Source organism: Pan paniscus, chromosome 15 (genome assembly GCF_029289425.2).
Source record: "Pan paniscus chromosome 15, NHGRI_mPanPan1-v2.0_pri, whole genome shotgun sequence".
Taxonomy (NCBI): Eukaryota; Metazoa; Chordata; class Mammalia; order Primates; family Hominidae; genus Pan; species Pan paniscus.
Window position 1 is genome coordinate 106,395,700 of NC_073264.2, and position 17,605 is coordinate 106,413,304.

The window sequence follows — 17,605 nt, forward strand, 5'->3', positions numbered from 1 at the left end:
CCAAGACGCAGCAGGTGAGCCCAGCTGCCCATGACCTCGTCAGGAGAGCCTGCAGCCGCCACCCAGCGGCAAGCTGTGCACAGAAGCCGACCCACTCCAAGGCGGCCCTCCATGGAGCTGCAGAGCCTCGTGACCCTGTGCGCTGAGGCCAGCACATCCCGCCTTTGACGTCCCTCAGCCACGTTCTCCACCCACATCCTCCTTCCTCAGCAGTGCGCTGCTCTCACCCACCACCTCAGCAGAGACGGCAATGCAGCCAGGGTGCGCAGAGCAGGCACAGGGCGGCAGGGCTGGGGACTCTTCTTCCCGAACCCAGGCTGGAGAAGGCACCGACCCCACGGATTGTCCCAGCCCCTTCTTGGGACAAAACAGAGCCTAGGCTGCAGGACCCCTCTGACAGCTGGACCCGCCCGTCGGCTCACAGCCCGCCAGGCCAAGGAGAGTTGAGACACTGTCAACGTGCCGGAGAAGGCCCACCAGTCCCCAGCATGCAGGTGGCAAATGCCACTCCAGGCACTTCTGTGGCCCCGGCTGGCCCCTGGCAGCTCCAGGACCTGAAGCCATGGGCCTCTGCCCGCCCTGGGCTGCTGCCCTAACCCAGCCACTCAGGACAGGATGGTACCTTTTCCCCACACTGGTCACAGGGTCAGCCCCACTTCTGCTGGCCGGCGTCCTCCTTCGTGACAGCTTCCTGGCACTGGCGCTATGCTCGGGCTGTGCATCCTCCCTGTGCGGACTGCCCCCGCCGGCGCTGCTGAGGCCCCGGAGCACGCTATAATTGATCTTGCTGGAGATCTTCTTCTGCTCCAGCATCTTCTCGATGGCCTCCCTGGCGGTACTGGCCTGAATTGGCTCCCGTCGCTTGCAAGACTTCTTGGGCTTGATGGAAACACGCAAGAATGCCTCCCATGAGTCACGCCCACTGCACTCAACCATCAGGGGCTCCACGTGAGGCCAGGAGTGCAGGCGGGTGAGGCCTGGCTCAGGCCCTCAGAAGGGCTGCTCCTGCCTCCTCCTCCCAGAATGTGGGCCAGCCTGGCGCTCTCTGGGCCTGCCCACGTCAAATCCTGCCCTCCCAGGTGAGTGGGGCACGTGGCCTGGCATGGGTGCTGGCAGGGCCTCCAGACAGAAACAGCAGCAAACATGCCACAGGTGCTCAGGGCCCTGCTGCCCCTGGGTCCCACACAGGGCAGGGCCACATGCACACGGCAGGGCGATGTGCTGCTGCACCGTGAGGGCTGCAGCAGAGATGGCTACTCAGTGAAGACAGACAATCCACCCCAGCACCGCTGCCCACGTCAAAGGCCCCAGCTGCCCGAAGACCCTGGATCTCCTTCTAGGAGCTGGAGCCATAGACCACTTCAGGGCAATCAGCCTGCACCACCCCTGCTGCCCCCCGCTGCACGACGTCCTTCCCGCGTGGCCCAGCAAGGCCTGGGACGTGCTGCTGGGTGGGGTGGAGTCCCTGGGCTCCTAACTCTCTGACCACAAGCTCCCCGGGTCCTGCTGAGTGGGTAGGCCCCACATCTGCCATCCCAGCCACCTCCAGCTTCGTCCGAGGGACCCCAGTCTCGCAGGCAGGGAACTGGCTCCCCGTGTTTTCTCCTGCTCAGTCACTCAGAGGCTCAACCACTGCTGCCTGCACCACGAGGCTGAAGGCACATTCCACCAGAGAGTAAGCTGGCAGAGCAAGTCACCGTGACGGCCACAAGGCAGGGAGGCATGACAGTCGGACTTTCCCAGGGCGTGAGAAGAGCAAACCCGTTACACAGGCAGGGACCCCAGTGTCCAGCCCCGAGTCTTAACAGTCTGCCCCGGTGCTGCATCCAGAAGGTTACCCCAAAGCTGAGCACACGCCCTCCAAGGTGAGGCCGACGGCTGGGCGCCTGTGGCCAGCACGGGGCAGGACCTAGTGGTTAGGGATGTGGGTCTGGGGTCCAGAGCACATGGCCTCCGGCTGCCTGCCCTGGGACCCAGACCCTCCTGTCACATGGGGAAGGGACATTCCAGAGACATTTGCCCACCGTAACCTGGACACCCCCAAGAAGGCCAGGCCCAGCGTCACAGGCGCCCACCTTGTGTTCCTTGTAGATGCCGAGCTCCTTCTCTTTCGCTATTCTTGCTTCTTTTTCTAAAAGTTCAGAAAGGGGGCCAGCGTCACTGAGGGCCCACGCCCCAGGCCTGGGGACTGTGCGTCCTGTGTGTGAGTGCGGGCGGGTGGCGCTTACCCCTCTGTTCCCGCAGGTACTCGGCGTTCTCCTTCATCCACAGCTCGGCCTTCACGCGGGCTTCCGACTCATTCAGGATGTACTGGGCGAGCACAGGGAAGTGGGGCTGGCTTTTAGCCTTTGCACACCGGGGCATGCTAAGGTCGCGCTGGCCAGCGGGAAGTATTTCCACCGTTAGAGGAAGGGGAACCCGGGGCAGCCTCTATTTAGTGCGGAGCCTAGGCTGAGGCCTCACCGCGCGGGGCGAGTTGGGGACCTGTTGCTCCGTTGCCTGTCCCAAGGCCAACCACGCAGGCCACATGTGTGAGACCCTCTAGGGCAGCTTGCAAGCCCTGCCGGCACCAGGACCCTGGCCAGCCAGAGTGCAGGCCACAGGTCCCCACAAAGGGGCCAAGTGAGGGTGAGAGCCTCCCACTCAGGTACAGATGGGCCAGGCTGGAGGGGTCTGAGGCACCACGTGGCCATGAAATCAGGGAAGAAGACTTCCTGCCTGACAGAGGGCAAGTATATTGAGATAAACTGCAAAGAGCTGGTCCCAATGGCTGGAAGCCCTGGGGTTTGGGGGCGCACAGCTCATGTGGAGTCAGTGGGTGCCCTCTTGTGTCTAGAGACCCCTCGAGGGGCTGCCCCTGGTGCTATTTGTGCGATGTGTGCTTGCTGCAGCCTATGTGCCGAGGGCCGCAAGGGCCAGATGCAAAGCCAGGGGCCTCTCGACAGGCCGCCCCCGAGCCGACACTGGATAAGAGAGTGTGGGGGTGGGTCCCGGGAACAGTGGCTAGAAGGCCAGGAGCCCACTTCACCCAGCGGGGTGGGCTCTGGGCAGGGGAGGTGGCCAACCCCGCCTGACCACTCAGGGCTCCTTGGGCTGCAGCGCCATCCCAAGCCCAGCCCCTCTTGGGAAGGGGTGCTGCCACTTACCCTGTCAATCTCCAGGTCATCAATGCCACTGAGGTCCAGCTCACCGTCTCCTGAAGCATCTTCTGGAGGGAAGCACAGCATCAGCGTCACTCAGGGCCAGCTCTGATTACAGGAGCGTGGCCACCACCTGGGCTGGCTCAGGACCCTGGGTCTGGGCTAAGGGCCTTCTAGAACCCCATCCCCTCCTCTGCACTGGTGGGCCACGCCCTGTTTGCCCACATGGCCACACCTCTTTAAATGCTTAGCTCAGAACGCTAAGCGAAGCCAGCAGAACGCTAAACTGAAGCTACAAAGGAAAACCCCAGCACTTCTGTGCTTTTTGTAAGAAAGCAACTTTTTAAGAACAGGAGACAGAGGCTGTCAGGCCCCAAAGACCGAGGGAGGGCACGGAAGCTGGGCAGGAAGGAAAGGTCAGGCCACGGAGTGAGATGGGGGTCTGTGCTCAGGGGAGCCAGCTCCCCATCACTGAGCCCATAGGTCTGGGGATAGAAATGAGGGAATAGAAATGATTCCGGAGTCCAGGCCTGAGGGAGCCCTCCATGATCATGCTCAGGACACCCCAAAACCTGCCTGTCACCCCTGCCCAGCCCCACGCAGTCCAGGAAGCATCTGCACAGCCTGGAATTGGGACAGCCTCTCCTTGCCACAGCCCCACGCCATAGCTGCCTGCCCCGTGCTGCCAAGTCAACTCCAGCACAGGGCCAGACTGTCTGAGGTGCTCTCCTGCCATGCTGCTCCAGGGCCGAGGCCAGAGACGGCTCCTCTCAGCACTCGCAGGCAGCCCTCAAGGCCCCCCACAGCCCTTCCTCAGCCCCAGCCAGAATGGCCCTTTCTGCTCAGGGTCACTGTGCGGCTGGCTGCCCCAGGGCCTGTGCATGTCCCCTCTGCCTGTTGCCGTGTGTGACTCGCCTGGGTTCCACCCACACAGCAGCCCCAACCATCAGGATTGTCTCTACGCCGGCCCAGAGGTCACTTGGTAAACACTCGCCTGGCTCCTCACACAGAGGCCAGGCCCTGGTGCCCGACGGGAGGCAGGGCTTGAGGGTGAAGCGTTGCAGGAAGGTCTAGGCTCTCAGCCAGGGAAGCCTGTCCTGGCAGGGATGGGGGACGGGACCCACCTATCTCCTAGAGCTCCCAGCCATACGGGCAGGGTGCGGGGGGCAAGATGGGCACGGTGGCCTGGCCTGGGCACTATGCGGCAGGGGTGCCTCGTCATTGCCATGCCCAAGCTCAGCAAGTGACGTTCCCCCGACCATGTTGGACAAGCGGATGAGGGGTGGAGCTGCCCCATGGGACTCCTGGACACAACTTGTGGGCTCCATTCTCCGTGGCCCCTGTGACCTGAAGGCGGTCCCAGTGAGGGTGACGAGACTCACTGCATTCCGGCGTCGGCACACACCCAATTCTTCACGCCAGGACCACTGACGCCCACACAGCCCCATTGGGGGGACTGGTGGTGCCAACACCCAAGCCCACCGCCCGAGAACACCACACCTCCCGACAGAGGATGGCAGCATCCGGCTCTCCCCATGAGAGGGACACGCCTGAAAGCTCTCCCGATGACCTCAGCACCCCCCAGGGCCCCATCAGAACTCACTGGGGTCGCTGCTCTGAGAGGAGATGCATTCGCGGATGGAGTCTGAGATGCCCAGGCTGGCTGCAGTGGGGAGGGGGTCCAGCAGGGACCCCAGGGCCGGAGGTCTGCCGCCCCACTCGGGGCTTCCTGCTGCTTCCGAGCTGCCGGGGGCGCCACCAAGGAGCTCCCGGTATAAGTCTTTGTTCAGGTGGCTGGCCGCGGCTTCCAGCTCCTCGTCCTCCGTGTCCTCCTCGCCACACAAGCTGGACGCGGTGTCCTCGGTGGAGCCTAGGTGTACACAATCCACCTGTTAGCCAGGCAGAGGGCCAGGTGCCCGCTTTTGTGACAAAAAACAATGCTACCAAGCTGCCAGGTAACCCATAGAACGGCTGTCAGTGCACGGTGCCTGGCGGTCAGGTGCCAAAGAACGAGCCTCAGCCCGCACCTCGCACTGCAGGCGGAAGTTAGCTCAAAGCAGATCACAGACCTGGGGGAGAGTTAAAGTACAGACATTTCAGACAAAAACATAAAAGAAAAACTTTGTGACCTTGGATAAGGCAAACATTTCTAATGGTTCTAAAAGCAGAATCCATAAAACACTGATAAAACGGATTTCCAAAAAATTAAGAACTGCCCTTTGAAAGACATCGTTAAGACAATGAAGACAGCCCACAGGCTTATCTGCAAATCTCGCAACTGATAAAGGACTTAAATCTAGAACAGATGAAGAATTCCCAAAACTTCACAAGAAAACACAACCCAATTAAAAAATGGAAAAAGATCTGAACAAACGCTCCGGCAAAGACGACATATTGGTGTAAACGAACATATACAAAGACCTCCAGTCCTGAAGGAAATGCAAATGAAACCACCCCAAGCTCCTCCTTCACAACCACCAGAATGTCTAGCCCTGAAAAGAAAACCAGGCCGCACTTCCCAGACAGGGGGAACACGCTCCCTCGCACTTCCACGCATGGTGCTAACCCTTTGAAGACAACCTGATCAGTTCTTTTTTTTCTTTTTGAGATGGAGTCTCGCTCTGTCGCCCAGGCTGGAGTGCAGTGACGCGATCTCGGCTCACTGCAAGCTCCGCCTCCCGGGTTCACGCCATTCTCCTGCCTTGGCCTCCTGAGTAGCTGGGACTACAGGCGCCTGCCACCACACCCGGCTAATTTTTTGCATTTTTAGAAGAGACGGGGTTTCACTGTGTTAGCCAGGATGGTCTTGATCTCCTGACCTTGTGATCTGCCCACCTCAGCCTCCCAAAGTGCTGGGATTACAGGCGTGAGGCTCTGCGCCTGGCTGACAACCTGATCATTTCTTAAAGACAGGCAGTTCGTGGCCGCCCACTTGAGCCCAGGAGTTCCAGACCAGCCTGGGCAACACAGCAAGATCCTGTCACTATGAAGAAATGTAAAAATTATCTGGGTGTGGTGGTGCCCGCCTGCAGTCCCAGCTACTTGGGAGGCTGAGATGGGAGGGTTGCTTGAGCCCAGGTTGACACTGCAGTGAGCTATGATGGAACTATTGCACTCCACTCTGGGTGACAGAGTAAGACCCTGTCTCAAAACAACAAAAAAAGACATACACACTTGCCTTTCACATAACCCAGCAATTTCACTCCTCAGCAATTGACCCAAAAGGAAATCAACGTCCACACAAGGACTTGTACACGAGTGTTCATGAGCGCATCTGAAACAGCCTCAAACGTGCAATGTCCTCCAACAGATGAATGGCTACACACCCTCAGCGTGCTGAAGGACTACCGACTGCCACACCATACAAACGAACAAACCATTGATGCGTGACTCAACACACACCCTCAGCGTGCTGAAGGACTACCGACTGCCACACCACAACACGAACAAACCATTGATGCGTGACTCAACACACACCCTCACCGTGCTGAAGGACCACCGACTGCCACGCCACAACACAAATGAACAAACCATTGATGTCTGACTCAACACACACCCTCAGCGTGCTGAAGGACTACCGACTGCCACGCCACAACACACACGAGCAAACCATTGATGCGTGACTCAACACACACCCTCAGCGTGCTGAAGGACTACCGACTGCCACGCCACAACACAAACGAGCAAACCATTGATGCGTGACTTAACACACACCCTCAGGGTGCTGAAGGACTACCGACTGCCACGCCACAACACAAACGAGCAAACCATTGATGCGTGACTCAACACACACCCTCAGCGTGATGAAGGACTACCGACTGCCACGCCACAACACACACGAGCAAACCATTGATGCGTGACTCAACACACACCCTCAGCGTGCTGAAGGACTACCGACTGCCACGCCACAACACGAACAAACCACTGATGCGTGACTCAACACACACCCTCAGCGTGCTGAAGGACGACCGACTGCCATGCCACAACACAAATGAACAAACCATTGATGTGTGACTCAACACACACCCTCAGTGTGCTGAAGGACTACCGACTGCCACGCCACAACACAGACGGGCAAACCATTGATGCGTGACTCAACACACACCCTCAGCGTGCTGAAGGACGACCGACTGCCACGCCACAACACAAATGAACAAAACATTGATGTGTGACTCAACACACACCCTCAGTGTGCTGAAGGACTACCGACTGCCACGCCACAACACAGACGAGCAAACCATTGATGCGTGACTCAACACACACCCTCAGCGTGCTGAAGGACGACCGACTGCCACGCCACAACACAAATGAACAAACCATTGATGTGTGACTCAACACACACCCTCAGTGTGCTGAAGGACTACCGACTGCCACGCCACAACACACACGAGCAAACCATTGATGCGTGACTCAACACACACCCTCAGCGTGCTGAAGGACCACCAACTGCCACGCCACAACACACACGAGCAAACCATTGATGCGTGACTCAACACACACCCTCAGCGTGCTGAAGGACTACCGACTGCCACGCCACAACACACACGAGCAAACCATTGATGCGTGACTCAACACACACCCTCAGCGTGCTGAAGGACGACCGACTGCCACGCCACAACACAAATGAACAAACCATTGATGTGTGACTCAACACACACCCTCAGCGTGCTGAAGGACTACCGACTGCCACACAATACAAACGAACAAACCATTGATGCGTGACTCAACACACACCCTCAGCGTGCTGAAGGACTACCGACTGCCACGCCACAACACACACGAGCAAACCATTGATGCGTGACTCAACACACACCCTCAGCGTGCTGAAGGACTACCGACTGCCACGCCACAACACACACGAGCAAACCATTGATGCGTGACTCAACACACACCCTCAGCGTGCTGAAGGACGACCGACTGCCACGCCACAACACAAATGAACAAACCATTGATGTGTGACTCAACACACACCCTCAGCGTGCTGAAGGACTACCGACTGCCACACAATACAAACGAACAAACCATTGATGCGTGACTCAACACACACCCTCAGCGTGCTGAAGGACTACCGACTGCCACGCCACAACACACACGAGCAAACCATTGATGCGTGACTCAACACACACCCTCAGCGTGCTGAAGGACTACCGACTGCCACGCCACAACACACACGAGCAAACCATTGATGCGTGACTCAACACACACCCTCAGCGTGCTGAAGGACGACCGACTGCCACGCCACAACACAAATGAACAAACCATTGATGTGTGACTCAACACACACCCTCAGCGTGCTGAAGGACTACCAACTGCCACACAACACAAACGAACAAACCATTGATGCGTGACTCAACACACACCCTCAGCGTGCTGAAGGACTACCGACTGCCACGCCACAACACACACGAGCAAACCATTGATGCGTGACTCAACACACACCCTCAGCGTGCTGAAGGACTACCGACTGCCACGCCACAACACACACGAGCAAACCATTGATGCGTGACTCAACACACACCCTCAGCGTGCTGAAGGACGACCGACTGCCACGCCACAACACAAATGAACAAACCATTGATGTGTGACTCAACACACACCCTCAGCGTGCTGAAGGACTACCGACTGCCACACAATACAAACGAACAAACCATTGATGCGTGACTCAACACACACCCTCAGCGTGCTGAAGGACTACCGACTGCCACGCCACAACACACACGAGCAAACCATTGATGCGTGACTCAACACACACCCTCAGCGTGCTGAAGGACTACCGACTGCCACGCCACAACACACACGAGCAAACCATTGATGCGTGACTCAACACACACCCTCAGCGTGCTGAAGGACGACCGACTGCCACGCCACAACACAAATGAACAAACCATTGATGTGTGACTCAACACACACCCTCAGCGTGCTGAAGGACTACCGACTGCCACACAATACAAACGAACAAACCATTGATGCGTGACTCAAAACACACCCTCAGCGTGCTGAAGGACTACCGACTGCCACGCCACAACACACACGAGCAAACCATTGATGCGTGACTCAACACACACCCTCAGCGTGCTGAAGGACTACCGACTGCCACGCCACAACACACACGAGCAAACCATTGATGCGTGACTCAACACACACCCTCAGCGTGCTGAAGGACGACCGACTGCCACGCCACAACACAAATGAACAAACCATTGATGTGTGACTCAACACACACCCTCAGCGTGCTGAAGGACTACCGACTGCCACACAATACAAACGAACAAACCATTGATGCGTGACTCAACACACACCCTCAGCGTGCTGAAGGACTACCGACTGCCACGCCACAACACACACGAGCAAACCATTGATGCGTGACTCAACACACACCCTCAGCGTGCTGAAGGACTACCGACTGCCACACAATACAAACGAACAAACCATTGATGCGTGACTCAACACACACCCTCAGCGTGCTGAAGGACTACCGACTGCCACGCCACAACACACACGAGCAAACCATTGATGCGTGACTCAACACACACCCTCAGCGTGCTGAAGGACTACCGACTGCCACACAATACAAACGAACAAACCATTGATGCGTGACTCAACACACACCCTCAGCGTGCTGAAGGACTACCGACTGCCACGCCACAACACACACGAGCAAACCATTGATGCGTGACTCAACACACACCCTCAGCGTGCTGAAGGACTACCGACTGCCACACAATACAAACGAACAAACCATTGATGCGTGACTCAACACACACCCTCAGCGTGCTGAAGGACTACCGACTGCCACGCCACAACACACACGAGCAAACCATTGATGCGTGACTCAACACACACCCTCAGCGTGCTGAAGGACTACCGACTGCCACGCCACAACACACACGAGCAAACCATTGATGCGTGACTCAACACACACCCTCAGCGTGCTGAAGGACTACCGACTGCCACGCCACAACACACACGAGCAAACCATTGATGCGTGACTCAACACACACCCTCAGCGTGCTGAAGGACGACCGACTGCCACGCCACAACACAAATGAACAAACCATTGATGTGTGACTCAACACACACCCTCAGCGTGCTGAAGGACTACCGACTGCCACACAATACAAACGAACAAACCATTGATGCGTGACTCAAAACACACCCTCAGCGTGCTGAAGGACTACCGACTGCCACGCCACAACACACACGAGCAAACCATTGATGCGTGACTCAACACACACCCTCAGCGTGCTGAAGGACTACCGACTGCCACACAATACAAACGAACAAACCATTGATGCGTGACTCAACACACACCCTCAGCGTGCTGAAGGACTACCGACTGCCACGCCACAACACACACGAGCAAACCATTGATGCGTGACTCAACACACACCCTCAGCGTGCTGAAGGACTACCGACTGCCACACAATACAAACGAACAAACCATTGATGCGTGACTCAACACACACCCTCAGCGTGCTGAAGGACTACCGACTGCCACGCCACAACACACACGAGCAAACCATTGATGCGTGACTCAACACACACCCTCAGCGTGCTGAAGGACTACCGACTGCCACACAATACAAACGAACAAACCATTGATGCGTGACTCAACACACACCCTCAGCGTGCTGAAGGACTACCGACTGCCACGCCACAACACACACGAGCAAACCATTGATGCGTGACTCAACACACACCCTCAGCGTGCTGAAGGACTACCGACTGCCACGCCACAACACACACGAGCAAACCATTGATGCGTGACTCAACACACACCCTCAGCGTGCTGAAGGACTACCGACTGCCACGCCACAACACAAATGAACAAACCATTGACGCGTGACTCAACATAATTACACTGTGAAAAAAGCCGAAGGGAAAAACATATACTATGTGATCCTACTCCTATGGAATTCTACAGAATACAACTAATTTATCGTGACAAAAAGTAGCTCACTGGTGGCCTGGGGCAGGAGGGCGGGTGGTGACCAAGGGCCTGTGGACCCCGTGGGAGCCACAGATCTGTGGGTCTTCTTGGTTGTCACTATGGCTTCACAGGTGTGTGCAGACATCAAAGTTCAGAAATTAAAGGGCACATTTTAAATATGAGCAGTTTTCATATGGCAATTACACCTCAATAAGGCTGTTAAAAATCACCCAATGGTAAATTTAAAAGACTGAGAAAAGAACTTTCACGGGAGGAATGTGACTCCTCCCCCTTGAGCTACGTGTTCATTTCTTGAAACCACTTGCTGTTGCCACAAGTAGCTCTAAACTAACCCAATAATGCCGCACCCAATAGTTTAACGATGTACAGCCAATCACGAATGAACGTTACTATTGTAAGCCAATGAGAATTCCCGACAGACAACTTTGTATCTATCCAATCACTGTCCCTTTTTGCCTTTAAAAATCCATCTGTAGCTAAGGCTGGCTCACTCCTGTAATCCCGCACTTTGGCGGGCCAAGGTGGACAGATCACTTGAGATCAGGAGTTTGAGATCAGCCTGGCCAACGTGGCGAAACCCTGTTTCTACAAAAAATACAAAAACTAGCTGGGCATGGTGGCGCATGCCTGTAATCCCAGCTACTCAGGAGGGTGAGGCAGGAGAATTGCTTCAAACTACAGGGTGGAGGTTGTGGTGAGCTGAGATTATGCAACTGCACTCCAGCCTGGGTGACAGAGTGAGCCTCTGTCTCCAAAAAAAGAAAAAGTCCATGTGTAACTGCTGCTCACCAGAGTGCATATTCAGGGCAATGGGATATGTCCTCCCTGGCTGCAATCCTCAAGCTTGACCCAAATAAATTATGTAGATTAATTTTGCCTCTGCTTCTTCCTTTAAGGTTGGCAAAACTCATCTTAAAACATCCCACTCTGGATTTTGTGTGTGTGTATACTGGGGACAGGGTCTGGCTCTGCTGCCCAGGCTGGAATACAGTGGTGCAATCATAGCTCACTGCACATCGAACTCCTGGGTTCAAGTGATCCTCCGGCCTCAGCCTCCCGAGGAGCTGGGACTACAGGTGCACACTCCCACGCCCAGCTAATTTTTTTATTTTTTGTAGGGATGGGGTCTCACTATGCTGACCAGGCTGGTCTTGAACTCTGCTCAAGCAGTCCTCCTGTATTTGCCTCCCAAAGTGCTGCGATTACAGGCATGAACCACCATGCTTGACCCACTCCCTAGTCTTAGACTGCTTTCTTCTGAATGTGTTCCAATACAAGATTCCTGGCTAGCACTGAGTCCCGGAGGGGTCCCCATGGTGAGGAATGGCTCCTTGGGGGAAAGCACCTGATCCCCAGAGAGCAGATGTCAGTGGACGATGACCTCTGGACAGAGCAGCCTCTCAGAAGCCCCTCCCCGGGCAAGTGGGCCCAGGCCGCAGGTGCCAGGAGCCTTGGCGGCTCCGGCTGCCACATTCCCGGGACATGCACATTCCCTGGACTGTTGGCTCTGCCCCAAAAGTACCTCCAGAGTTCGACCAGGCTGGGCCAGGTCTCTCACCCTGGGTTCCTGCAACAGCCTCCCTACCTCCTGCCTCTGTTCTCAGGCCCTCCCGTGGCTCCTATTAACCCCCAAGTGAAAATACACAGTACAGAATACAAATCAAAAACAAGATTCTAAGCCCCACAACCAACCAAATGGATCCCTTCTCTTGGCCAAGGAGATTTCAAAGAAACCTGAAAAGCTAGTTCAGACCATGATGGGAAGTGGGGGCGGGGTCAGACACGCCTCATTATACCCGCTTATACCCCCTCCCTTTGGAGTTCAGGCACAGCTCATCAGCATTAACATCAAAACACAGATCTGATGATTGACCAGACTTTGTAGCAACAGATACCAAATTCCAACCTGACTCTAGTACAACATCAATGACAGGTAGCAGGCCCTGAAAGAAATAAAAATATTTTACCCCAAAATATCTTTGACATATTTTGAAATGGCCCCGCAAAGCTGTCTTTTGTAGGGGAAACTTACATTCTTTTTTTTTTGTTTGAGACGGAGTCTCGCTCTGTCACCCAGGCTGGAGTGCCGTGGTGCGATCTTGGCTCACTGCTACCTCCACCTCCCAGGTTCAAGTGATTATCCTGCCTCAGCCTCCCGTGGAGCTGGGACTACAGGTGCGCACCACCACGCCCAGCTAATTTTTGTATTTGTAGTAGAGACAGGGTTTCACCATGTTGGCCGGGATGGTCTCCATGTCCTGACCTCGTGATCCGCCTGCCTCAGCCTCCTAAAGTGCTGGGATTACAGGCGTGAGCCACCATGCCCGGTGGTAAACTTACATTCTGTAGATAATCCCCTTCCCTTTCCAGGTCTTTTTCTGATCCTGAAGAGATCTGCTGAGACTCTAGCACATTTTAAAGGTCTGAATAGGGGCCGGGCACAGTGGACTCACCATCTTTTGCCAGGCTGGCCAGGCCCCCCTTGGCCTTTGGCCGGCTGTTTTCTAGTTCAATCTCAATTGCATCCTGGTAACTGGATATTTCACCTGAAGTCATAAGTTAAAAGCAAAAAGTCAGCATAAAATCAATTTTCCCAACAAAACAGAAGCACTGCATGGGAAGATCGGTTGGTTACCTTCAACCTCCTCCAGTTTTTTTGACAGGACTTGTTCAAGCTGAAAGGGAACAGGGCAAGAGGCTTCGTGAAGGGAGGCCCTGGTGCACAGCGCAGCCTCTGGGGTGCCCCGTGGGCCCCAGGGACCACAGGCTGCTAGAACTTAGGGGTACGCAGCAGTGGAGGTGGAGCTATGGGCCTGTGTCCCCCACGGGAAGAGGTGGCACTTCCCAGAGTCTGTGTGAGGGGCATCCCGGAGCCTCGGGCTCTGGCTGGTCATAGCACTGAAGAGCGGCTATGAGGCTTTGGGATGGCACCAGCTCTGCTACAACCCCAGTCGGGGTGTGCGGCTTCCCCCCAAGGCTGGCAAGCCCAGCACAGACAGACACCAAGGCCGGCGCTACCTGCTTCATCCGCAGCTTCCTCTGCCCAGCTGTATACGAGGGGGGGTCGCACTCCTCCTCCAGGTCGATCTTCATGAACTCATCAATGGTCAACTGACTGGTGGGGGTGTCTTCAAATTCCGTGAGCCTAAAATGGAGCCAGACATGGGAAATGGAGCTGGTGGCTCTGAAACCAGATGTTTAAAACTGAGCTTCCGCCTGGGCGTGGCTCATGCCTGTGATCCCAGTGCTTTGGGAGCCCAAGGTGGGTGGATTGCTTGAGTCCAAGACTTCGAGACCAGCCTAGGCAACACAGTGAGACTCTGTCTCTACCCAAACAAACAAACAAAAAAAATTAGCCAGGCATGGTGGTGCACACCTGCAGTTTCTGCTACTTGGGAGGCTGAGGTCAGGGAGAATCACTTGAGCCCAGGAGGTTGAGGCTGTAACGAGCTGTGATAGCGCCACTGCCCAACAGCCTGGGCAGCAGAGTGAGATTTTGTCTCAAAAAATACATAAAAAATAAAAGGCCAGGCGCAGTGGCTCATGCCTGTAATCCCAGCATGTGGGAGGCCGAAGTGGTAGGATCACCTGAGGTCAGGAGTTTGAGACCAGCCAGGCCAACATGGTGAAACCCCATCTCTATTAAAAATAACAAAAATTAGCTGGGCATGGTGGTGGGAGCCTGTAATCTCGGCTACTCGGGAGGCTGAGGCCGGAGAATCGCTTGAATCCAGGAGGCGGAGCTTGCAGTGAGCCAAGATCGTGCCACTGTACTCCAGCCTGGGCGGCAAGAGCGAAAATCTGTGTCAAAAAAATGAATAAATAACAATAAAAACAAATACCTGAACTGTGCTTGTCGGATGTTCCTCCACAGGGCCTGGCGCTCAGGCCTTGCCCCTCGGCGCCCAGGTCCCTTCTGGCGGCTTCTCCACCCCTACCCGATCCTGCCCGGACCTCTGCTCACTAGGAGAAAGGCCCACAGGCACCCTCATCCCTCACAAGAGAACCCCAATCCTAGGCGGAAGACTCAGAAGGTCTGAAGAGAGGAGGCTGGGCTAGAACCTCAGCACCTGGCAGTCGGGCAGGAAGGGGCCCTGCAGGCCTGTGAGCCATGGGGCTCAGTTCTTACGAACGCCTCTACACGCTACACAACCTCCAAACACGTTTCATCAAAGGTTTTTTTACAGAATCAACGGTCAGATGTTTAAAGTGAAATACTTTACAGCTGGTTTTGGAAAATGCCACAGGACACAATCTCAGCTGAAAAACAGCAGTCCTGTGTTTTAAGATTTGTGATAAATGTCACAGCAGTTACAGGTGGCAGCAACTCCACTGTCACATTTACCTTGTCAAAGTCTATGAAACAGGGCTGCGGTGCAGGCGAGCTGTGAGGAACCCCAACAGATACCACCCAGCAAAGCCGGGGTGCAAAGCCCCGCCCCTGCCTGCCTGGCTTGCTACGCCACTCGTTTCACTGATGCGGGGGCCTCTTATGGAACTCCGGCTTCTCACTGGGACAGGGGTCACCTGGGCTCTCCAAGTCCAGGACGGGCCACAGCAAAAAGGAGACGGACCAGGCCTCTGACGTCAAAGACAGCCTCATGCCTGTTTGTGACTTAGGGCAACTTTACACATCACCCTCCGCCTCAACTTAGAAACACGGGGCGCGGTGGCTCATGCCTGTAATCCCGGCACTTTGGGAGGCCAAGACGGGCAGATCACGAGGTCAGGAGTTCAAGACCAGCATGACCAACATGGTGAGACCCCATCTCTACTAAAAAATTAGCCAGGCGTGGTGGCACACGCCTGTAATCCCAGCTACTCAGGAGGCTGAGGCAGGAGAATCTCTTGGACCCGGGAGGCAGAGGTTACAGTGAGCCGAGATCACGCTATTGCACTCCAGCCTAGGCGACAGAGCAAAATCCCTCAAAAAAAAAAAAAAAATACAGGGATCGGAGGAGGAGGATGCCTCCGTGGGATAGGGCCGGCCCCAGAAGGACTAGCAGGGAACTCTCTGGAGGGAGGCGAGGCAGCCCACCAGCACGTCCAAGCCATAGTGCGACCGGGGCTGGGCTAGGTCCTGGCCAGCAGCCAGGCGGGGGACAGCAGGGTCCCGGGAGGTGGCGCCTGCTCTGGCAAGCAGGCCTGAGCTGGACTGACGAAGCCTCTGCGTGGTCCCCATGCCATGAATGAGAGCCCCTCACCTCTTCCGCAGCGTGGACTCACACACTTTGACCACACTGATGACCTCCTTCACAGTCCTCCTGAAGTCATGCATTCTGGCTGCAACCAGGAGCGCTGGAAGGCAACGAGACAGGCCTCGTCAACCACGGCTGGGAACCAGGGCAACATCTGTGGTGGCCCAGGACAACACTGCAGATCCCGGTCAGGGAGATGATGACCTGGATGGGCTTCGTCAACCACGGCTGGGAACCAGGGCGACATCTGTGGTGGCCCAGGACAACACTGCGGATCCCGGTCACGGAGATGATGACCTGGACGGGCCCCGTCAACCATGGCCGGGAACCAGGGCAACATCTGTGGCGGCCCAGGACAACACTGCGGATCCCGGTCACGGAGATGATGGCCTGGGAAGACGTGTCTGTGCCAGGCAGTGAGACCCTCACTTGGCATGGCTATTCCTGAACGACAAGACCCTCTCTATCTTATTGTGGGTGGTGGCTGCGCCCCATTCCATTTTCAAATCAAGGAAAATTAAAATGAAGGTTTCCGAGAGCTTCACGTAATCCCTCAAAGCAAACAAACTAACTCTAAGATGACTGTGCGGGAAACACAGCTTGTGATGGGAGCTGGGGATTCTGAGGATGCGGAGCCAGGCTGTGCAGGAAAGGGGCGAGGCCACAGCTGGCAGCTGACACAGGTTCACCAAGGCCACAGTGGGCCCAGAACCTCCAGTGCAAACATGGAGATCATGTGTGCAGATGGAACGGCTTCTCAGGTGGACTGAATCCTGCAGTGCAGGGATGCTGGTACCTGGCCTGCTGGGTAGAGTGGACTCTGTGGGCACGAGGGTAACGGCCCTGATGAGGAGTGAGGGCCCTTCCGACCTGGGGCTCCAATTCCGGAGTTGGGGTAGTTGACCAGGCCACGGCCACATCCACCCACCAGCACCAAGGGCAAAGTGAGAGTCTGAGTGACAGCTGCAACCTGGGGGGTCACAGAGGTCCAACTAGAACAATCGCCCAGCTGGGGGCGGGGGACAGCCTGACAGCCCTGTGGCACCCTCATGAGCAACAACCTAGCATCTCAGAAGAGAGAGGCCACACCACTATCCGCGTCAGAAGCCGGGCCCCACAAGACCACGGGCAGGGATGGCCATGCAGCCGCACCCCAGAAGTAGGCAACCTGGGGTCAAGGCCGCTCTGCCCTGAGGGTTCTGCCCCTTATGCCAGGACACGCAGAGGCCAACGGGGCAGCCAGGAGGTCCTGGAGGGCTGAGGACCCCGGTGGGCCAGGCCAGTGTCAGCCCCGGGAGGCTGGAGGCAGCTCTCAG

The 17,605-nt window shown here is 56.1% G+C and overlaps 1 protein-coding gene and 1 long non-coding RNA gene across 10 annotated transcripts in view; both read right to left on the minus strand.

Annotated features, from left to right (window-relative positions):
* Positions 1-17,605, minus strand: part of BRF1 (BRF1 RNA polymerase III transcription initiation factor subunit) — a 99,057-nt gene that overhangs the window by 7,320 nt on the left and 74,132 nt on the right. For 8 of the 9 annotated variants that reach the window (XM_034938298.2, XM_063596429.1, XM_003806985.5 and 5 more), the window contains 9 exons: positions 16,296-16,389; positions 14,110-14,236; positions 13,727-13,766; positions 13,545-13,637; positions 4,744-5,010; positions 3,147-3,208; positions 2,229-2,310; positions 2,076-2,131; positions 623-879 (listed from right to left, as the gene is read on the minus strand). In XM_034938298.2, the coding sequence (XP_034794189.2) occupies positions 623-879; positions 2,076-2,131; positions 2,229-2,310; positions 3,147-3,208; positions 4,744-5,010; positions 13,545-13,637; positions 13,727-13,766; positions 14,110-14,236; positions 16,296-16,389 (1,078 nt within the window). The remainder of the gene's footprint in view (positions 1-622; positions 880-2,075; positions 2,132-2,228; positions 2,311-3,146; positions 3,209-4,743; positions 5,011-13,544; positions 13,638-13,726; positions 13,767-14,109; positions 14,237-16,295; positions 16,390-17,605) is intronic. The other variant, XM_008959030.5, reaches the window with a different exon arrangement.
* LOC134729010 (uncharacterized) lies at positions 12,081-13,538 on the minus strand. Its single transcript, XR_010109847.1, has 2 exons — positions 13,124-13,538; positions 12,081-13,034 (listed from the first exon to the last, which is right to left on the minus strand). It is a non-coding gene; the product is annotated as an uncharacterized LOC134729010 (long non-coding RNA).